Source organism: Larimichthys crocea, chromosome XIII (assembly GCF_000972845.2).
Source record: "Larimichthys crocea isolate SSNF chromosome XIII, L_crocea_2.0, whole genome shotgun sequence".
In the NCBI taxonomy this organism is placed as follows: Eukaryota; Metazoa; Chordata; class Actinopteri; family Sciaenidae; genus Larimichthys; species Larimichthys crocea.
The window spans coordinates 38701484-38725717 of NC_040023.1; the positions used below are offsets into that span (position 1 = coordinate 38701484).

Consider the following 24234-nt stretch of genomic DNA (forward strand, 5'->3'; position numbering starts at 1 on the left):
CAAATGATAGAAATCAAAGTGCAACTTTGTCAACTTTTTATGGAGTCCGAAATATTTCACATTTTATATTACTGATATTTTATAAGGGTTAGGTTGCTAATATTTGCTATTCAGCGCTAAACACAAAGGCTGTTTAATTAGATTATAGTTACAATGTCGTGGATTACTTGATTACATTTTGGATTACATACCAAAATAATGGAGATTTGGACCAAGTGGCATTTTCCGGTGCTGTGAAATGAAGCCAATGCGGAAGTGCTAAAAACTGTTATTCCTTGAATGGCTGCTTGAGACAGGCTGCAGAAGTGAGTCAATCTCCATAAGCGCCCGTATTAAAATGTCCAACTTCACAGCAGAAATAAACATTTTTGGTCTCCCCGTTCATGACGACTGTGAGGGGCATGAATTTCAGATGATATTAAGGCCTAAAGTTACACATAATTAACAGCTTAACCGCTTGATTGACAGATAAGTGCCGTTACAGATGGCTTAATCGAGCACCCAGGCAGCATTCGAGCTTCAAGTCTGCCAATGGTCCACATCTTTGCCAATTATTTAGAATAGCAGGGAGGCAGAAGAAGCATCAACATGGTGGTGGCCAGTGATGCATATTTCCGGCTTCAAAACGGTGCTTTGGAAACTTACAGGTGAGTCCATTCTTTATACTGTCATTGGCTGCTACATAACACTGCTTCCTAACTGGAAACGATGTGAATGAGGAAACACTTCTTCCCAGGGAAAATGTCCTGCTGCTTGCATCAGTGAACAGGCCGGGTTCTGATTCGGCCTGGTTCTATTTTTGTGAGTGACCTCCAATCTGCTAAAACAAAGTGTGGAGATTCTGGCTATGCAAGACTAGTCAGCAGTCAACAAAGGGCATGTGAAGATTGCTTTAGTTCACTGCCGAGAGTGGGGCAGGGAGTTCTGCCAGAAACGACAAGCTGCACGTCTTATGCTGACCCACAGCACCCTTTTTATAAGGAGGTCCCCAAACAGGGCGAAGCTGTTGGGAATTACAAGTAACTTCACTGTTCTGCGACTATGTAGAATCAAGGTTGACAAGAGGTTGTCGCTGTGACACCACTTGTACTATATCTGGACAATTTTTTCGTGCTCCACTTGCTGGAGTTTGCTCGCCAGCCAGAGTTTTTCAGTACAGCGCGACCTTGTTGTTGCATTCAGACACCATCATAACATAAAGTTAGTGATGTAAAAACTGTCACAGAAGCTCCTATGAAATTCACGCCTTTTTCCCCCCATCCTAATCCTCAAATCAGTGCAGCTTAATATGTGCATGTGTACATGAGTTGGATGATAGCACTGTGGCACATGCACTTCGTTCTCATCTTCAACTAAGCCTTCATTTCTACAATGGAGCCATCACATGTGAAGGAGGATACATAGATCCTTCCCTTCCTCTGACACCCAGGTCAACTTAATCAACCCGCCTTCCATTTGCACAGTATGATCCCGCTGAGACGAGAGAGAAGGTCATGCAGCATTTACACACATCGGAGCGTTTCTTCCTGCAGGAGGAAGTCGGGAAATCTGTGGTATGTTTGAATCAGTAAGCAGCAGCAGAGACACGCTGGATTTAAAAGCTTAGGTTCACTTGAGTCCCTACTGAATTGTATGAACAATTACAGCCGTCACAAGGTTACCAATTGTCCTGCAAAGTCACATAGAATATCTGCAACTTAGTTCGACATTTAAGGAAATAATTACTTGCTTTCTTGCAGAGAGTTAGATAGGAAAATCAATACCAAGAGCAAGAACCCGTAGGTGGTTAGTGTCCAGAGTTTTAAAAAATGTGTCTTCTAGATCCTGTAAAGCTCACTGAATAACTTTCATGTGTTTCTAGCTCCATTGTTACCGTACAGACATGAGAGTGGTATCAAGCTTCAACCCCAATGCTCAGCAAGAAAGTGAATACGCACATTCTCCAAACTTTTGAACAGTTCCTACAAAAACTTGATTTCTTGGTTACCTGTGGGCAGAGGATTCAACTTGTGAACGCATCACACATATCAACGAGTTGTAGTAGATGATGATATGTAATGTGTCATGACAAACTTTGCTGTTGCTTGTTTACACATTAAAATATTTACAGAGCATCATTCCTTTGGAATACAAGTCCAATATTCACTGTTGTGAGGAAACTCCAACATACCAGTGGAGATTCCTAATCGTTTATAGAAAGTTATAAGCCAATAATAGAAAGAACTTTTAGGTGGCCAGATTGTGAAAAATGACTCCGGCAGGTTTTTCCTCCTGCAGGACTATTTGATTTCCTGAGAAAGACCCTGTAATGGACCATTAACTCCTACAACAAAGAAAATATTAGTTTGCTGCGTTTGGCTACAGCACCAGGCGAATGTGTTTAATCTTGGTAAAAGGCTCCTTTTGGCAGTGTCTTGTTGGGTGTTCTTTCTTTCCAGGATATCTACAGTGCCTGTTACTTACAGCCAGATGACAGTAGAGGGTTTGGTCTTAGCCAGCTGCTTCTTCACGAGAACTGAACCACGTCTAGCATCCACATGCTAAATATTTGAAAGTGAGAATAAAGAAAAGCTCTGACGTCACGCACACATATAAATGACACACAACCACAGACGCAAACACACAGTGACACTGTGAGGAACGCACTCACATGCATCTCCTCCATCCTGTTTGGCACCGGGTTCCTCCTAACAGTTCAATTATTTATCGACCTCGACATACAAGGCTTTTCATTACAAATTAATTTTTCCTTTGCACTGCCTGTCTGTGTGAGGGGAGAAGGCAGGCTCACTGTGTGTGGCTTTTGCTAAGCCAATTAAGAACCTTAATGTTGACTGGCCAGTGTATCACAGGGGTGCACTTAGCTTGGTTTCTTTTGCCTTTGGAGTGACAGATCAACAAGACTTTTGACTTAGTGGCAGCATTTCTAAGACTGTAGAGTATGTACATGTGTACATGTTGGACCTGGAAAGCTACTCCACACATGGTGTTTCTTTAACCGCAGATGTCTTCAAGAGCAACAATGCTGACATTCATACAACAAACTAACACAAATTCTAACAAACACTAAACATGATTTTATTTTTTCTGGCTGTCTGTGGTCGTACTCATCAGAGCAGAACATCTGGCAGGTTACTTCATAAACAAATTAACTTATTTCAAAGAAAATGACCTGTAGTTGGAGCGGTTAGACCACAAGATTCACAATGTTTTTATGTTACGGGCTGTTTTTCAGGGAAGACATTTTGAAATCACGGCCATTAATAAAATGAATGATTGCTGAATTCCATTTTGCTGCCTTATTTTAAGGGTCCTGCTATTGTGCATGCTCACTGTCACACATTTAAATGAAACACTTAATGTTCATAATAACACAAAAAACGTCGTACAAAGGCTTATTACAAATATTTCACTGCCTTAATATTTTACTCACTCTTTGGATAAAATGTGTTATCAGCATGCTTCTATTGTTTTTTTTTTGGAGGAATCAAAACTCCCACCTCCACTGTGTGTTGTGCACTTTTGTTTTTTTGTCAGCACAATACTTGAAAATTCTCTTTATATTTGTTGGACAGAAAACAACCTGAGGCTAAGCTAATTGTTGCTAATAGAAAACAGCAAATATATACTTTCCAGTGTCTAACTTATTTAACTAGTTAAGTAGCTGATAAGCTAATTTAATAGAATTTTATAAATATTCACAACTACTTTCAATAATTGCATACATAAACAATAAAACAATTGCAGATGAAATTTGAAATGGGAGGTGTGCTGATCTTAGCATGACAATTTTAGCTCATGAGCAGCAGTGTGGCTTCACCTCACCTGACACAGATTGTACTCAAGGGAAGGGAGAATAAACAAAAAGTGAAATGTTATAACACTGGGTGAATTTATGTCTATTTGAAGCAGTTAACTAACAGATGGTAACACTGAGTCACTCGTTTGTTTTTGGCTGTCACTCGATGCTACTAAAGAGTGACATTCAGCTGACCTTTAAAAGCACACACTGTCGACTGACTTCATCGTTGATTAACTGCCTTTAAATCAACACTGTAAATGTGAACACACATTGGAGAACCACAGGAGGGATGCTACAATATCAAATATGTGCAGACGAAGCAAACGTTGCATCATTTTCAGTCTCACTTTATTTAACGATGATGTGAAAAGTAAAGGCTGTCCATAACATTCAGACAATAAAAGAAGAATGTTATTCAAATCCCCCCCCCCCATAACAACTAATGGCTCCAAAAATGTTCAGGTGTTCCAAGTGTGATACTTATTTTATACAACTTTTTCATATCTATACCTCATCTGTACATAACATAGTTACAGATACTGTAAATTAAAAAAATGACTTCCAAGTATCCCTGTGGCGCATTTGTGAAATATTTCCTATGTAAAAATGAGAATGTACGTAAAGATCTTTTACATATACATATATATAGTTCTCTATTCTTTCTGTAATAAGAAAACAAGTTATTGCCCCTCTTGCATTTAACATAGGTTTTGTTTACTGTTTTAAACTCTTAATTGAACTTAACTCCATGTGATACCACATATCAAACTGACAAAACAGTAACAGTATGGATCTGTGTTTTTTTTTGTTTTTTTTTCACTAAATATATACGTCATATTGTTATATTTTTGGACATGTATGTTTCGTATTCTCCAGAAACCCTGATGATGACACATACAAAGATATAATTATATACGTATATGTCACTTGATCTTCAAACTAAAAAGGTAAAAAGACCTGTTGCAAATACAAACCATCAGCATGACGTTATTTATTACAGGAAATTATGAGCCCTTGACCTACCACAATTGCATTTGAACAATTTTTCATCCATGTTGAAAAAAGGTTAAAAATTAATCATAATAAAAGAAAAGAAAAAAAAAATAATCAGGGCACATTTAAAAAACAGAACCATACCTGATGATCTGCATTTGGCATTTTAGATGGACTAAAAAAGTCATTTTGTAATTTGGTAAATGTCAGGAGTGGGTTATTAGGATTGATCGTTTGCTGCTACTTTCACTTTATTGCCCTCAGTGAATTACTGCTAAACCAGTAGCATAGTCGATATGGTGATGTTGAGTTTGTCTACTGAGAATCTTGGCATTGACGTGTGTGAGCTGATCAGTAGGTTAAGAGAACTTAAATTCATGTTTTTTTTTTTAAGGAAACCAAATTGTAGGTGAGAGGATGAAACAACAGAGTGGATTTGTCACGACAGTTGCAAAAACAGAGGTAACTCTGTGAATTATACATTTCAATTCATGCCGTCTTGAGAAAGCCAAATACCAAATATTCCATACATGGACACCATCATCAGGGTATCAGCAAATTGTACACAATCACATATAATGTAATATATAAAATGTGCAGTTGGTTTTTCTTCTCCTGAAGGAAGAACCAACTCTCTGACAATGTCTCTCACTCACTTGTCAAGTGACCGTGATTCTCTGGTTGGCCAAGGTCCGGGAGAAGCCGTGACTCCTTGGAGGTCTGTGCTCGGGGTTTCCCTGCTCCTGTGCTCAGCAGGGGCTGGAAGGGGAGGAGCTCTCACAGGAAGTCACCTTGATGTGTCCGATAGATAGCAGGTGGATTTCTGCCAGCTTGTCTCCCACTCCGACTCTGTATCCTTTTCAGCTTAAGACTGTTTGACAGTATTTATGATCAGACGCCAGTTTGCGGAGGAATTTCACTCCAGCTGACGTGGAGCTTTCACCAAGTTCTCCCACACTGTCCCATGCATTGAGGCATTGAATTTAAATAAATCTATGACACGTTGTACAATTTACAGATGTGTGGCCAATGTCGTAGTAGTTTCCTGGGTCAGCGCCATTTTCACCCTATTTATGTACTGTGGATCCTGCAGGCTACAATATAAGACAACAGGCACAGCGCTCAACAGACGCCTTAAAAACTAAAAACCAAGACACCAATGGTGAAACATATGCTGAGAACAAATTCGCTTCTCACACTCCATAAAAAGTCAATTTTTTTTTTTTTGTCCGGAGTCCCTGTTTGCTTTTCTCCTGCATGAGGACAGTTTTACCAAAAGAAAAAAGAAAAGAAAAGAAATAAAACAAAGAAAAACAAATGACGACTGTTATTTGCTCAGTGCAGCCTTCTTGGGCCGAGTTCAACAGCACTGAATCTCCATAGCAACTGAGGTATATTCACTGTTGCTATGTGTGAAGTGATTCTTCATGACACTCAATATGAAAGAAAGCCCTGTGTCTGTGCTTTATGCTCTATCACCGTGTGACCAGCGTTGGTGTCACCATCACCATCTTGGAACTGAAAGCTACAGCCGGTTGGGGCTTATTCCACAAGGCTCCCACGTGTTCAACGTCTTCACTACCGCTCGTGGAAATTCAGGTCTTAATCCAAACTAGTTGTAGAACTGGTAGACCTACATCCTTCCCAGCATCACATCTTGAGTTTTATTTCTTCTCCAGAGAAGTCATTTTGTTTCAGTCTTGTGCCCTTTTTGCCATTGACATGAACCCCGTCACCTTTGTCTGTGCTGGTTAGCTGTGATGGACATCTTAACAGTCTATGGAGACCGCTCTGCGGGGATCAATATGACCAGGCCCGTCACTAATGCCTTACTGAAAAGCACCTGACTCATAAGGTGCTCTCTTGCAGTTTTAAGTGTACATCTGAATGTGTGCATTTCTTGGCATATAACACACATAAATAACATCTGTGGAACACTCTTGTGGTGTTTTTTTTTTAGCTCTATTTTCTAACATATGCAGCCTTGGAGACCTGTTTTAAAAGGCATAGCATCAATATTCTGTATAACATGCTTTCTGAGGACATATTATGCAAGTTGTAAACTATGAAAGGCCTATGTAAAGTCTGATGTGAAATCTCTGATGAGACCAGTGGTGCAAATTTAGCAAAGTGAAAAAAAAAAGGAGCCATGTGCATCTTACTCAGAGTTAAAGGAATGGGCCCCTGGTGCCTTCTCATGTTCTGTGACTCACTGACACTTTGATGTCTCTTACTTTGCTGCCCACAAGCTGATTTATCAACAGTTACGCAAACCAATTCACATCTCTTTCATACGTATGTCTAGTTCTTTGTTGGGTGCCATGTTTTCTAAGCTTTCATTTGTAATTTTAACGATTACCTGCCTCTGTTACAAGCTCCACACTTAGAACCCCTTTAATTGTCCATTCACAGCATATACAAAGCTTACAGTACACCAAAGTCAGAAATGTTGATATTTACATGTCTCCACAAGGATGGGAAGGGGACAGGGAGTAAATTGGATGATTTCCTTTGTAGGGTTTTGTAAATTCCATGTCTCCACCCCGGTATCCAGTCACTGAAGCAGTGAAATACTCAAGTTAGATGAGAAGCTCACATGTAGCAGCGAGCACAAACATACAACAGTTAAGGAACAGAAACAGACAACCCCCCCTCTGAAGCAGATAAGGCTACACGTCAGGTCAGGGCTGGTCCACCGCTGTTCTGCTATTCTGGTGTCAGTGTGTTTGTGCATGTGTATGTATTTGTGTATGTTTGTGTTTGTTTGACTGTGCATATGTGTATATGCCTAGGCGAGAGGAGCAGATGAACAAGGGGACATTGCTGTGAATCATGGGAGTTTGTAAGGGTCATCCAGTGCCCACTCTGTCTCCTCCCACCCCTACCTGACTGAGGGTTTCAGTTCTCAAGATTGGCCGGGATGAAGAGGTACGAAGAGTGAAACTCGCCCCCCCGCCCCACCCCTTCCCTTTCTTCTCCCACTGTTATCCTTGTTCTGAGACAAAATACGCACATACGCTGATGATATCAGTCTATTTGTTGTAGAAAAAAGAACCATATATGTCTCCTCTGTAAAGAGCCAGGTGGGGGAGAAAATGAAGCTCACAGGCCAGAGACCATCACCCGGTAGGAGGGGGGCATGTGTCTGTGCCGTGGGCTGGAACCAGGGCTGCCGTTGGGGCTGGTGCAGCTGGCATCAACCCCTCCTATGGAAGGTAAGTAAGCATGGTGCAGGATGGGCAGCTGCAAGGACAATCGACGCTGTATGCTGCAGACAGAGAAGAAAAGTTATAATATTAGAGGTAGAGTAAATACTTTTCTGAATGTTACCATTGCAGATTATGCTCTTTTGTCAGACAAACCATTGATTTCTGATGATTTGTCAGTTACAATCAGTGGGTTTGGTATGGCCCCATTACAGCATTTTATTTATTATACATGAAACAAATAAAAAGTGTACATGCATCGACACATCACATTGTTAATGCTAGACAAAAAATATGGTTAAGACAAGAAAACTTGTTAAGACTTCCACTTCCATACTGTAAGTGCTATGCTCCCATTCACCACTCTGACGTCCACGTCTTTACTTTGTGTCTAGCTACATAAAGGACAAACTTCCTGCACTGGCACTGAACACATTGAATGTAAAGGGACTGAACATAACTACTTGCGATATAGGGATAGACTTTACCTTTACTACATGAGATTAATTCATAAATAAATCATAAATTCCCTATAGTACACAAAGTAGTCCAACTCTGCACCAATATGCCAACTGCTTATCAGTACTAAACACTCTACACACTATTCACACTATTTATTTTTAAGTACTGACAGACACAATTGTTGCTGTTAAAATGTATTAATGTAATCACACCCAGCTACAGTGATAAAACTGGACATCATAGCAGAGGTGCAATTCTTCTAATTGTTTTTCATGTATTCCGCAGCACCCTCAGTCCCTTCTTCACTTCTCCTTACTAAAGCCCTAATCCACCGTGCTTCCCAGCTTCTTGGATCATCTGACAAAAAGAACATTTCATTCTTCCGCCTGCTGTGACAGTTAGCACCCTACCTCGCAAGTGCTAGTGCCACTGTCAGCTGTTGGTGAGAAAATTACATAACCAAATGCCAGTTATGTAAAATATGAAGAGGGGGAGGGGGTGAATTCAAGCTCATTCAGTGATAGACCTAAAAGAATGTCTTAATTAGATGAACTTTTAAATATTAATGATCCTCAAGCTTAGTCAGTTATTCTAATCTGTTCTATTTCTGATGTCTTCTGAAATGTCTTCAAGGTTTCTGTAATTTATATATGACATTGACACTACACTTAACTTTTACATCCCGGTGCATGTCTTCGCATTCATCATGTCACCAAGTGTTACCGTTCGTCCTCCTCTACCTTTAACACTTTCCTCACTCCTTTATACGTGTCTCTTCTTTATCTCCTCGCTGCCTCTTCATCTCTCTTCCCTACATGTGATCAAACATTCATGCGGCATGGGAATAGCTCCGAGTGTTCCTTTACTTCTGTTCTCCTCCCTGTCTATTTTCAGAGCTGCTTCCAATGCGAGCTGTAAATCACTGGTTACATAAGCCTCTGTGAGTCTCTACCTCTTTCTTTCTCTCCTCCTCCTTATCGCTGTCTCTCTTTCCTATCTAAACATCCTTCTCTTTTAATCCATCTTCTCTCTGTAACTGCCCTCTCCTCAATCTCTTACCCCCCGTCTATCTCTTACACTCCATTCATCTGTGCCTCTACATTGTGCATTCCTCTCCTGGTTCTAGTTAAATGAGCGTGAGAAGGAGATCTCTCAATGATGCATGAGGTGTCCCCCCCACCATTGATGAAGTCGACATCCCTCAGCTTTGCTGCCTTATAAATAGCAAATGAATTTAGCTCTGCATTTGTCACTGAGTGTTTTGAGTGTCCAAGACCATCTTCTTTTAAAAGTTGGGACAACAAATCAATTAGCTGCAAATCTAAGTGTGCATACTGTGTTTGACTGTGAGAATTCATGCCGCAGCAAGTCCAGCGTGGTGGGGGAACGCACATACAGGTGGCTATATGTATGTTGATGTGCGTAGGAGAGGAAAGTACAGGGCCGGTCCATGCTTTCACAGGGCTCTGTTGCCAGAGCAACCGCCTGAGAGCTGCTGGTGGTTGCAATACATGTGACGTGTAGTCTGATGAGAAAGCTGACAAGACAGAGGGGAGGGGAAAGAGACAGGGGGGTAGAGGTGCTGAAGAAATGGGAGATCTTACTGTTCAGGTGAGTTGATATCCTCCAGGGGACCTCTGTTTATTCTGGAAGGATCCATGGAGCCCCACTGCGCCTGAGGTTTCTGCTCCAGGTGGTTCTTTAGTATCGACTTCTCTCCATCTGCATTGAAAACACATGTAGGCATCGTGAAAAATATGATAGGCTGTCATACCTATCGCCTGAGACGTTACTTTAAGGGAATTTTCAGACCAGCCTTCAAGGTCCCAACACCTGAGTCTTATCTATTCCTCCAGCTGTTTGGGAGGGAAGAGCAGTTTTGAGAATAGAAAAAGCTTCTTATTTTTTTATGCTGGTACTTTGATCCTGATGTCACGTTAAAATAAATAAAAAAATATGCAGCTACCAAATTAATTTTCAGAATGTTTATATTGATACAAATGTGCCTTTTCACAGCTTACAGTACATTCACATTACAAAAGTAAAACAACCGATAAAAGTACAATCAAAATCAAAGTTGGTTTCTTTTTTATAAAGTGTTATGATATTTATACAAATTACATTTACACCAGTAATTTAAATCAACTTCCAAGTTGTGGAAAGGTTGAGGTGTACTAGAGGCTACTTTTTTGGGTTTAACAGCAACTTTCTCTCTTATCAAGGCGAAAAGAAAACCTTGAGGGGCAGTCTTAGTGATAATGTGATCTGAAAATATGTCAACCAAGTCTGTAAACTAGTCAATTTCCCCCTTTTTAAAAAAAAGAAGACAGGTTGTATAATTTAATCACATCACATATGCAGGGTGATATTTAAAGCAGTGGTAAAAAATAAAACTGACACCTGTGTGGGATAGATTCAGAAAGTGGAAACTGAAAAAAGTGTGAAAGTAAGAAAGACAAAAAGAAGAGACACACAAAAAAAGACTTCCTAACATGATTTATGCATTCTCCGGATGTTGCAAGAGGCAGATAATGAGCCTTATCAGTTTTTTCCAAAATTCTACCTGGAGAGTAATGGAATAATCCTTTTTCCCCCTTTTCTCCAGATGTCCCAGATTTCCAAGCACTTGCTGACCTGATTCACTGATCACAGCACTCCCTGCCCCGATTGGACATCTGAGCTCGCTGAACTATTTTAGAGCACACTAGTCCTCTTTGCATTTTTGAAAAAAGCCTAACCTTGTTGCTCTCGCAGCTGTGTTAAAAGCACAGACTGGGATATTTATACACTTCATTACAGATTCAGATACGTCTTCATTCCACAAAGAAAGTCTTAAGTTGTTGAGTTTCTTTTAAATGTCACTAGACCTTGGGGCCAGTCCAAGAATTTTACTGTACAATAAGAGTTTTGAGTGAAATGTTCAATGTGCAAATGTGTGGAACAAGAATCAATCAAATAAATTAACCTGCCAAATCTCAACATCTGCTCATTATAGTCTCACATTCACTGAGAGAGCAGACAGTAAAACTGTACAAAGAAAAGTAATAATTTACTTAAATTAAATTTAGTCATGAGCCGTATGAAGTCTTACCTGAGTTAAGACTTCATAAGGTTTTTGTTGTTTCAGCAGTGCATGTGCACACGTTCCAAAATGTAAAGGCATTACTGCTGTATGGTTTAAAGAAGCTCAAACAGACGCAGCTATAAACATGACAGAAATAGCTCCTGGGACAGTTAATAACTTTTGAGGTCCAGGAACCAATCTGTCAGAAAGCCACACCTTAACTGTCATCTGCTGGTGTTCGCCAGCTTAGCCATGTGCTGGTACATATTCATGAAGACAGCCAGAGAAAGAGAGAGAGTGAACGAGGGAAAGAGGGGTGGAGTGTTGCTTATCACCCTTTGTGAGTGAGCGTAATCGCTGTTGACACGGCGTTCTCCTCTTCTAACAGCCACTCATTCACGGCCCCCAATACATTTAGACCAGCTCTCTTATGAATACTGATGACTACAGTTAGGAGCCGGCGATGATGATGATGACTGTCAAGCATAAGCAGATTGAGGCTGGGAAAAGTTTATATGCTCGTGATCTTTAAAGGAGGCTTAATGACCTGTGATTTTATTTCCATAATGTGTGTCATGCTGACGTGTGTGAGCAGCACCTAATACGCTGTCTCTCTTTGTCTGAGCTCACTTTCTCAGAACTCTTCCATTATCGTGAATACTTCAACAACCTGGAGACTTATACATTTCTCTCTGAAGTAATAGCTAGACTAGACAAATATAAGCTTAAGAGCAATATATGAGCAGTACAGTAGTCGTTCAGTTTCAATATCACACCAGTGTTTCGTCTTTATCTCACCGACTCTCTCTTTAGCTCTCTCTGGGTTCCTCTCACAGCCTGCTAACTACATTTGTTCTATTGTACTGAGTAGCCGACCATAAAAATGTAGTTTTATTGAAAAATGAAAGACTCTCTAATGGGTAAAGTATTCATATAAATGAAAATGAATCACTGAACTTAAGTTCATTTTTAAAAATCCAGAAATGGATTTCTCATTCTTACTTTGAGAGAGCTAGAAAGGCTCGACTGTTTTACTTCTGTCTGTCGGTTTAAAACATTACTTGATGAAAGGGCAGCAATATGCCTATATCATGATCAGGACAGACATTTTAAGTTACTATGTAAGACAGACTGTTGGTCATATTTTCTTGATACAAAAAAAGTGCCTGGCTATATTTGTCTTTGTTCTCTCTTGACAACCTATGGTAACCAAGACAGCGCATACAAAGATTCGGCCTGAAATAGATGTATTTTTATGAGCCCACACAATTTGAATCTTAGTTCACAAAAGAGAGCTTGATATGAGTTACCATCTGCTGCCTGTACTTTACAGAGATTACTCTCAACAAATGGAAAATGTGTGAATGTGTTTACCTTCTGTATATTACTGGTGTTTGGGTGATATGCCACAAGCTCCTCTTTTGATGATTTCTATGTATGCACAGGTTCTATTTCATTCTTCCTGCCCGCCAGAGGGCGGTGCTTCAGCACTGGATATCTCCTTCTCGCATATGTGCAGGTCGAGTTATTATACCAACAAAGTCACTTGTGACCATGCAATGACGTAGGGCGCACGCCCCAGTATAAACCCCCCACGTCATCACGCAATCTGTTCCTTCTATCTTCTCACAATTGTGGAAAAATCTGACAGCAGATCAGTTTGGCTCGCCGCTGGTAGTCTTGTAACCTGAGGGTTGGTGCTTCGGCCTTACAGTAGCTCATACTTGGCCAGCCTGCTTTCTATATGCCCTTCCTCCAGTTCCGCTCATTTGGGTAACGCTGGAAAGAGTGCAACAGGAGGGCCACAGACTGCTACTGGTGGCCCCCAACTGGCCAGGGCGGCCATGGTTTCCGGTGTTTCTGAAACTACTCCAAGGGGAGCAATGGCACCTCCCAAGGAGACCGGACCTTTTCTCTCAGCTGGAGGGATGTGTATGGCATCCAAATCCGGATCGGCTTCAGCTTTGGGTTTGGCCATTGGGAGCCTGGACCCACTCCTGGCATCCTGTGACCAGTCAGTGATCCACACGGTGTTAAGTTCCAGGGCTCCCTCCACTAGGTTGCTGTATGCTATGCTATGTGGAAGCTTTTCTCTCAGTGGTGCCAGACACAGAGTAAGGTGCCAGAGAACTGCTCAGTGGCCATCATTCTCCGTTTCCTGCAGTCATTATTGGATGCAGGCAGATGTGCATCGATCAATTACATCGGCAAAGCAAGTGGGTGAACTCCACGCCCTGTCAGTGAGCCAGAATGCGTTGGTATCCGGATGGTTCGGCTGTTACTCTCCTACCTAATCCCTCCTTCCTGCCAAAGAGGGTGCCTCCCTTATATGTAAACCAAGCAACTGAGTTGGCAGAGATGGAGATATCCAGTACTGAAGCACCGCCCTCTGGCAGTCATCCAGAATTCATAGAACCATAGTTACATTCGTAACTCTCGTTTTACATTTATGCATTTGAAACTGATAGCCAGTCAGCCTTCACTGAAGAATCTCATGATTCGGTTTTCTGTTTGATATTTTTAGAGGATAAATATAAGAAGGTCAAAATCTCACAGATGGTAGCTTATTTACTGATTCACTACTTCTTCTTGCTCTCTGTGTTCCTTAAAAAGACAAAACTGAGCTGCTCCGTCAACTAACAATAGAGACCTGCTTTTATTTCAAATCTATCCTCATCAGGTTACCATCACAAAATATCAACCGCTCACTTCATATACAGACAATATCTGGCCTAAAACAGGAGAGTGTGTATCTGCTTTGCGTTAATATGTATTCACATGCAAAAAGATGAGAGGCAGAGAAGAAGGAAAGACAAAGCACAACCTAAAATACAAAGAAGCATTTGTCTAATGCTTGAGGGCGTACTTATTAACTGTTATCAGTTCATTGCTTAACTATGAACTTTCACAGATGAGGAACTTCTCAAACAATTCCAACACAACCTGTGTTGAGCACAACCTGCTCCCATTCTGCAGAGCGAGCGCAGCTGTTTTCCTCTTTTACCTTCCCAAACTCAGACAGATCCATTAGACACCCTTGAGAGCGGCTTTGTGCTGGCGTGTGCCATCAGACGTGCTGAATCTTGCTGCTGTATATCACCATCACCCCACGTCTGTTAAAATGGAGCCTAATGCAAAGCAATGCTGCTGGGGTGTAACGATTCACTGATTCAATCTGAGGATCCCGGCTTCATAATGTCTAAGATACATCTGCATCAATCCTAACAGAAGCCGGGTGCGTAAACCGACACAAGCTCTCTCGACTGGAAAAGACAGATAAGACATGTATCTTTATCTTTTAGCATCTTATAGTTTACTCCTTATGTTTCCATTATGCTTATCTTACTCAGTGAAGGTTAAAAGCCCAACCCCCCCAGCCCGTCATCTCTTCTTTAATCTTCTTTCTACTATTTTCTCATGTACATTGTTCAGCCTACAACAAACAACACCCAAAACACCATAAAATTAGGTGCTATTAAGTCCAGTGTTGCTAGAAGTCTGACTACACTATGTGTAAGACTTGCTAAGCAACAGTGGAGTATGCAGGTACTGTAGCTTATCTCGTGACTCATTCTGAGAGACGTCACACACTTGTGCTGTCAGACAGAGTGCTCCTGTGTCCCTTCTTCACCTGCAACTGACAGAAGCTCCAGCGATGGAAAAAAACGTCAAGCTATTCCTTCAAGCTGAATTAAAATTCTTTACTAAAGCCACTGCATACACAAATGTAACATGACAAGGAATTATGATGAGGATTAGTTTTAAATGAACAAATCCTGGCTGTTATGATGGTCATGGAACCGTCATATAAACAATTTCAATGTACATTATTCTCTTGAAAGTGAATATGCACATAAGTGATCCTCTTTACAGCTGTCACATTACCTTATATACACTGAATTTAAAAGAGACAGGACTGAATTACATCATACTGAACTACTCATCCTTGGTTGAATCTGAATGCAACCCAGGCAAACAGCACTCCAGGCAGTGAGTGAGGAAGAAATCATGCACCATCATTATTCGTAATAAATAGAGAAAGCCACCGTCAGCATATCATCGATTCTCCAATGAGAGAAATGCTGCCTTTTCTACTTTTCATCTGTCAGTGAGCAGGTCATTTTTCATTTTCCAGCTAAGTACTGAAAAAAAGGAAAACAGCAAGCTTCTCACCTTTTCCATCCGTAAAGTTGCGTATGCTGAGGATGTTGTTGGCATCCGGGTAATGGTTCTGTTTGATGTAAGGAGTTTTCTCCGGGGTGTCCTGCAGCTGCATGGTTACTTCTTCCAGCTCTTTGTCCAGCTTTTAAAGAAAAGCAAAGACATGATTAGTTGATGTTCAAGTGAATAAAATAGACACACAGACGGTGATTACAGCAGTGATATTAGCCACTGTGTGGGGTTTGATTTATGGCCAACAAACTACTGCAACTCTTTACATTTCAAAACACTAAAGACTGTAAAAGACTGCTGTCTGCCAAAGACATAATAACTTTACATGTCCTCCAAGGGTGTCTGAGTATCTCCTCATTTTCCACAATCATGACCAAAAGCAAGGACACCAGCAGTAATTCATCTCTGAGAGATCTAAGAGAGAGCCGAGGTGATTGCTACAGGATATTTTCAAATGTCAGACAATGTCAGTATAAGTGAATTTTTTAAAGAAATGACTCATACACTGTGGCACAAATACTTCTTAGTGACAGCATCTCTAGTTCGCTCTCCTATCTCTTGAGTTGTTGTAACACTTAACAATTATTTTATTAAGAATTAATTTAATTACTCAGTTAAATGGAGGGAAATGATTTTCTCCTTCTTCCTTCTATTGCTGAAATGTGCTTAATAACTGCAACCTTCAATTCTGTTCAAACGCCTCTCCCTACCCCATGAGTGCATTATAAACGCCGCCACAACTGCACTGATGTCCTGCTTATAAATCATCTGATCAATGGTTAAAACACAAACAACGTGAGCTCAGACCTCTGTTATCCTCATGCGGAGGCGGTGGTTATCAGTTTGAAGCCCGTCCAGACGTGAAGTGTTAGCCTGGTTAACGCTGGTGACTGAGGTGGAGGTCTTGGAGTCTTCCTTTTTCTGGTTCTGGGTGAACTTTAGTCTCCGGTTCTGGGTGGCCGCATCTGGGTTGGTTCTCATAGTGATAAACTGGAAGAGGGGTTATGGGTATTAGTCACAGCTGTACTCTGGGATAAAATTAAATGGACTAAAAAAGCTACACATAACTGTTTGCACAGCATTTTTAGCTTTCAGGACTTATTGAAGTGTGGTGTGTGAATGTGGTGATAATTAAGCACTCAAGCTTTTGGCAAAGCAAAGTTATCCACTCTCGCTCATTCACACAGAAACTGACCTTTGGAACGAATACCAAACAGAGCGTGATGGTGCTGCAAAAGATGATCACCAGTGCCACAATGCAGAATTGAACATTGGGCTGGTCCCTTGTCAGAAAAGAGACAGCAGCACCGATGATGCACATGATGCCCACGTTGTAAACGCTCATCCCAATGTATTTGCTATCATTGAGAGCAGGGATGCTCACGTTCCTGGTCTCCCATGCCAGGAAACAGCCGAACAACTGCCAGGGAAAGAGAGAGAGGCAAAGTATAAGAGAGGTGGTTACACAGATATTTCAGAAAACCAAAGGCAGTATTTGTTTTAGATCATAGAAAATCTGAACTTGTTTCTCTCAGCCAACTGTAGTGATCATCGTCAATATTTAGAACAATGCAGCTTTCTTTTGTTTTGCTAGTCCTAACATCGGATGTTTTCAGAATAAAGTATGGCTTCATAAATCGTAATGTTTTTGGCGTTCAGTGCTCCTTTTTGTTCTTCAAAAAAAACTAAGGAGGAAAAAGTTATTTCACTTAGCTTTAAGAAACCAACAGAAATCAGCTTCATTATATGATGCAGCCTTAAAGAGGAAAAATATATATAATATACACCCTCCCAGCCTTAGGTTTTATGCTTGTAAAATGTTTATTCAGAGTGGGCTGTTTGTTGATTGGACATTAGAGTTGCAGCAGCAGCTTGCTGAATAATTCACTGTGTACTGTGTAAAGTGGTCTGCCTGTTTATTCTAAAGTCTAAATGAGAGCTAGTGGAATGACAAGCAGCAGAATTAAAAGAGCAGTCATCAAGGATTAGTGCGCCTCAGGTGTGTGTGAGTGTGTGTGTGTTTGTGTGTGTGAGGACAGGGATAACTCAAGCCTTAATGCTTCACTTTGCTGTGCTGTCCCCACTCTATGCCGTGTACAGATGTAGGCTCCTGTCAATCACCTGATGCAAACCTTTCCCACTGCTCCACTTCGTTGTTGCAGTCTTCTGATTTCACATCAAAGCCCTTCTGCTTGTTACCCTCCAATTTTCTCATTTCTCATACCGTCAATAGTTATTTTTTACTCAGTATCCTCTACATTCTCCCGATCTGCTCAAAAATGATTTACTGCTCTGTCTCTTCCCTTCTCCTTTGTCTCACCATAAACAAACTTAATTTACAATACCTCCTATTTCAAAACATACTGTGAGGGGGGGTCAGTGCCAAGGTACATCTCATAGGCCCCCCCCATTTGTGAATTAACAGTAATAATACGCAGTACACAGAGCTAAATGTTCAGTGTCTGTATGAATGATATTCAATAATGATGGTTAGAAGACGGTTTTTTATTGTGTATTTGCTGAGCAGTCAGTTTAAAACTAACCTGATATCATCAAGTCTTACAGGAATAGTTGTGACATTTTGGGAAATATGCTTACTCATTCACTTTCACTTTTTTGCCAAGTGTTAGATGAAATGATCCATGTTGCTGTCACATCTGTTAAATATGAAGCTGGAGCCAGCAGCCAGTTAGCTTACTAATAGCATACCATAAAGACTGGAAACACGGGGAAACTGCTAGCTTGGCTCTATCTGAAGGAAATAAAAAAACACCTAAAACAGCACCTGGAAAGTGTCTTCTTTTTGTTCAGTACCAAACTTAAGTGTATAAAGAACGATTGGACACATTTATTGAACCAAGAATCAAAGAGTCAAATATTTTTGTGCTGTACAGGAAGATGAAAAAGAAGGATTTGATATGAAATATTGATTACTATTGCTATTTAGCATTTAACATGAGATAACTGAATAATTACCACAGGGACATAGACTTGGAAATTTGTTATTTTTTATTTCTCTGTCTTTAAAGTAGATACTCAAGGCATATATTTCAGAAATAGCAGCCCCTGTAACATGAACAGAAAGGCATCAAGCCTCATTCGTGCACATTTATGAGGCTGTTACTATTCATCGGCAGATATTAGTGTACATGTGTTCATGTGTACATGATGAAAGTTTGTGTTCTCTCTTATCACCATTAGCAGTCCCTTGTAGGCATAGACGATGCCCAGCCAAATGGTCATGTGGGTGTTTTCACAGTGCTCCAAGAAGGGACGGATGGCAATGTCTCGGCCTTGGGGGTCCGCCTGTTGACAACACAAACACAGGAAGAGAGTTGAATACAGTCCCCCTCAAAAAGTACATTACTTGTTTTGGAGAAACAAATTAGATAGAAGAACAAATATTCAGAAGCGCCAAAAGTACAGTAACAGTGAAACAGGCTTCATTTTCAGACTTCCAGTAAACTAGCTGAAAGAGGAAGAAATCCTGAGTAAGCAAATGAAAAAAAAATGTTTTCTGTTTGCAGGTGTCTGAATTTCACATTCAGGGACAAAAAGTGATGTAGACTGTCTGCTGCTAGTCAGAATGAATGGTGTCAGTGATCAAACATCCAGGTATGTAATCAAACTGTGGGCCACTGGGCTTCTCAAAAGTCAGCTGAAGTTAAATTAATCCGTGCTTAGGACGCTAATGGGCATGACTAATGAAGCTTATTCATTAATGTGATTTACACCTCCTTCTTTCTTTCTTGTTTCTCACTCAGTCTCTGCCACGCTATCTCCCCACTCCATCCCTGACTCTTCATTTCTTCAGCTTTCTTTTCCTTTCCACTTGTCTTTCACTGCAGCTGGTGACACAAGTGACTTACGGTGCAAATTAACATCCGAGGTGGATATTAAAACGCTAAAACACGTCACCTCTCCTCTCTTGCTCACACTCTCTGCTTTAAAAAGCCTTTAATAAGTGTATTAGTTTGCCCTGCATGAATTCATCTGAGGCCACACCAATATATCAACTATGAGACACCTGGGGCAAAGCTGGGCATAATGCCATGCTGCTCACTAGGTATGTGTGTGTCTCTTCAGGATTATTTACAGTAGGGCATGTCTAATGGCTCAGCAGATGGTGTCTGTGTGTGTGTGTGTAGGTGTGCACAGGCATCTACAATATAGGGTCTGATTTGCTGGAATTCAGTTCATCAGCAAATTCCTTTATGGCAAAAAGCATGATGACGAGAGATGAAGAAAGGCAATATACTGAAATATTGGCTTTATTTCCATCCTTGTATCCGTCCTCGTATACGCTACTATACAATACTACACTGAGTACTTCGTTGGATGTGAATGCTCCCATCATTCATAAATACACACCAACGCATACACATCCAGCCATGTACTGCAAAATACCCTTTTCCACTAGTCATTTTGACCTCCATTCAGCCCCCATTAATGGAAATTACAGCTATTCATGCTTTTCTCTATGACCTTGATGGATTGACATTAGTGGTTCTCTATAGAATGATCACTTAAAATGGGAAATTGGTGCTTAAAGAGCCACACTGATTCACCCAACAGAGACGAACAGAAATGGGCCGATGTCGTGTAATTTCTGGATATCCTTGAAGCGTTGTATTATAGCACCATTTTCTAGCTTTAATTCCCATGCCTCTCTCTTTGCTTTGGAAATACAGCTTTCACCACAGTGTTCCTCATCCAGCTTGCACTTGCTATCTTTCGCTTTCAACATTCAATCCCACAAAGGATTACATATGCAGTTACACATCAGACTCTGCACCGACACCCCACAACTCAGATATGGAGTCAAATTTTCCACCATCTGCCGAAGATCTTCATAACCTCTGATGTCTCAAAACAGAGACACATTAAAGAGTGAGAATATCTTCAGTGGCAGTGAGTTCACACACTTGTGACACGTGTGTCAAAGCACGTTAGTAACACCTTCTGAGAGTTCCTGTGGCAATCACGTGGCTCACGTCATTCACATCGTGTGTGTATATTCTGGGACTTAAGTGTTGGTTGTGCAATTTAGGTGAAGGGCCGGTAGAACTGTGTTTCTGCCATAAAAGCCATCAAGGAAGTGGACTCACAGGGAAGTGGGGCAGGAGATGACGCACAAAAAGACTATTTTCTTACAGTTCTTACATGTAAACACAATTAGTTGACATAGTACAGAAAAAGGACCCTGAGAGCCAAGGATGACGTTTTCATCAATAGTTTTCAATCTATTTTAAACTTAAGTAATGTGTTGGGACTGAGCAAAAAGAAAATCATGAGTTATGCATGAGGTGCCCTCGTTTAGCCAAGCCTCTGGGCAGTAGACAGTGGCAGGAATAATCTCTGGTCATAGAAAATAACACAGTTTTATATTTCATTCATTTTCTTTTTTCCAGTCCTTGTAATTTACGTTGTACTTTTAAGAAGTCCAAATTGAATGTCACTGCATTAACATAAAGCATTAGCATCACAAGGTTAATCATGAAGAAATGAATAATTGTATGTTATGTTTACTTTATTGACAGTACTGTATATCTCTTTTGGACAAAGAAATGAAAATATGTGACTGAGCCAATTTCAACTTGTTAATGAGATTCTTCTCAACAGTTGTCATTCTATGATGCGCACTTTCAGACTTTATAAAACAGGCAGTGCATTCTCTATCTAAATGGATGAGTGTCCCTGGTGCTCACATTGGTCTTAATTAATAACTCCATTCTTACAAAATATATTCCCTTCTGTGGTGTTTTAGTGATTGTGCAATCTGTGGCATGTCGCTCTAAAATCTGACTTACTGTGGACTTTTCTGCTGACTGTGAAGGCATCATTTCCATAATCAACACGAGAGGAAGCATCTGTGTTTCTTATGTTTTTCCACTAATTTATTCAGATTTTTCATTTGATTTGTCACCTTCTGTACATTGGTGCTGCCTTTACTCAGTGCAGAGATGTGAAGGAGCAGCAAGAGGTCAGACGTCAGCTTGCTTGCAGAATGATTTATTACAGGCTCTGGGTGTAAATGTACTACATTACAATATGATGTATTAATTGTATGTTCACATTTTGTGTGTAACGGGGTCAGAACACCCCATATCTATTCTTCTGCACAGCTTCACTGCATCTTCATAATTTATCTATATTTATGTTTTTTTGGCTGAGCAGCCTTTCATTCAAACAACATTTCTCCAAAAAAGTCACACTTGTTGCAAATAATTTTGTTCATTCAATATGAGAGACACATTCTGCATCAGTGCTCTTTGCATAGTCACAGCTCCGAGCAAACTTGTGTCACTAACAACAAAATGATAAGACAAAATGAGATATAATGCTTATTAGGCTCGGGTCTCTATCTCAGCAGAGCAGACAGGAGCTCTCGCCTTTTGGAGGGAAGCTGTCTGGGGAGTTGCCAGGCAACAGGGCTGTAGGCGGCAGGAGGCCCCAAAACGGTGGTGATGGCAGCAAAAGTGCCGGTTCACTGTCATTTTTCACAGCATTAGCCCTCTAACGGGATCACTCTTGGAGGGCTGGAGAGGGCACAGTAGTGGCAGATTGTCTATGGAGAGATGGAGGCTAGATGAGGCGATGAAGGGGAGTGATGGAGGGAAGAGGGAGACAAAAATGGAGGGTGGGTTGGCGGGAAGACAGGAGAAAGAAGTATGAATGGAAAGATGGAAGTTGAAGTGAATAGAATAATATAAGGAAAGCAGGATAGATGAGATAGAAGAGAGGTAAGAAAAATAGATGATGTCAATCTTTTTCCTCAAAGAATAACTTAAATTGAAGGAAAGAAGAAATTCCCAAAGGAAGAGATAACTGGAGAGCAGAGGGAAGGACGAGTGAATACATCAGAAAGATCAGCAAAGATTAGTTGACTTAAATTCCAAATATCTGACTGTTCGATGTGTTTGTCTACACACAGAGAAACACACCTTGTGGTTCACAAAGATAGAAACAGACAAACGTTGATTTCTTTCTTCTCCATTGAGCTTATTTCAGCCTATTTACTACACTTAATTTAATAAACTCTCCCAGCATGTTACATGAATGCACTGGAGAAAAGCTCTGACATCTGAGACTTTAGAGTTAGCCTTGACAAATCTAATCAAAATTTACACGATCCTATTCTCAATGTCTATGTTTGACTATTTTGTCTTGCAGGTTTGGTGCTTTGATGCTGTAACAAAGCTTGAGAATGGGATGCTGTTCAGCAATTGACTGTCACGCCTCTAGTTACCATGCAACGATGATGTACTTCTGTGCAAAAATAATAAGAACCATGAACATGGTCAAATGAGTTTCAAGTCTCTGCAAGTTAATATTAATACTGTAGTGAATTAATTAGAAACCATGGGCTTCCTGGAAGGAAGGACAACACATTCAAAAACCTAAAATGTATTATTTGTTTTGGAAAATTACTGCTACAAGATTTGTGGTGAACTCAGAAAACCCTCATTAATTAGGTCGTGCTCCTTCCATGTGCTATTTAAAAATGGAAAAACAAACGGTACTGTAGTGCATATAATCCTGTTTTCCCCTGATTCCACAACTAGCTGGGCTTCATTCTGGATATGGATCCCAGTCTGACAATATGGTGTCCTCTGGCATGGTGGAGAGCAGGGAGAGATCAACTAACAAGCGAGGGAGGAGAGGATGGAGAGCTCACTCACTGTCACCTGCAGCTACTTGTCACAGAGGTGTGCGTAAAAGTGTGTATGACGGTATATGTATCTGTGGGTGCAGATTCTGTGAGCACACATAACGTAATACATGTCTGAGCTTGTATGTGTGTGTGTGTGTATTTGTGTTTGTGTGGGGAAAAAAATGTGTGTATATAGATGAGCTATCAGGCAAACACGGACAGAAACACTCCATCACTCATAGTGGCAATTACAACGGAGGAGATTCCAGCATGGCGAAAGAATGGGAGAGAGAGATGAAGACAAAAGATAGGTGTCGTGGGTGGAGCTTTGACTTTTGTGGCTGTGTAATATTTTGAAAAGTGAAGAAAATGACTGTGATGAAAAATGACAAATGAAGAACAGCCACTGAGAATAATGCAGACGAAGAGAAAATGGGAATCACTGAAGGAAAACAGATTTCATGTCCTCAAGGAATACTGTAAAAGTTTTATCATTAAAACTCTGCATAAAATTACCGTGCTGTGGACTGAATAATTTTCAGTATGCTGAGGCTATTTGAAATCTCTCTCAGAACAGTAAACACTGTCATATGTTGTGTATTAAATCATAACAACACATTGATTTTCTGATTAGTGATTCGTTGCGTTTTGAATGTCAGCAGGCGGCGCCGTGTTTTGACGATGCCCAGGGTACCAACCCCGCCAACTGTTTTCCTGGGCACAGAGACAGCGCAGTCTGATAAAGATGTCACACAAACACAGTATCCTGGGTGGCAGGAACTGTTTTCATACATGCAAATAGAGACATTTTAGCATTTGTCGTACGTCTATGTCAGCCTGTCTTCGCTGTGTGAAGGTAATTAATGTTATTAGGACTTAG

General features: G+C 40.6%; 1 protein-coding gene across 3 annotated transcripts in view; it reads right to left on the reverse strand.

Annotated features, from left to right (window-relative positions):
* Positions 1 to 4610: 4610 nt before the first annotated feature.
* The window catches only part of gabbr2 (gamma-aminobutyric acid (GABA) B receptor, 2), a 164590-nt gene continuing 144966 nt past the window's right edge, over positions 4611 to 24234 (reverse strand). For all 3 annotated transcript variants that reach the window (XM_027287102.1, XM_027287101.1, XM_010734778.3), the window contains 6 exons: positions 18896 to 19006; positions 16896 to 17120; positions 16508 to 16690; positions 15701 to 15830; positions 10068 to 10185; positions 4611 to 8063 (listed from right to left, as the gene is read on the reverse strand). In XM_027287102.1, the coding sequence (XP_027142903.1) occupies positions 7898 to 8063; positions 10068 to 10185; positions 15701 to 15830; positions 16508 to 16690; positions 16896 to 17120; positions 18896 to 19006 (933 nt within the window). In that variant the 3' untranslated portion in view covers positions 4611 to 7897. The remainder of the gene's footprint in view (positions 8064 to 10067; positions 10186 to 15700; positions 15831 to 16507; positions 16691 to 16895; positions 17121 to 18895; positions 19007 to 24234) is intronic.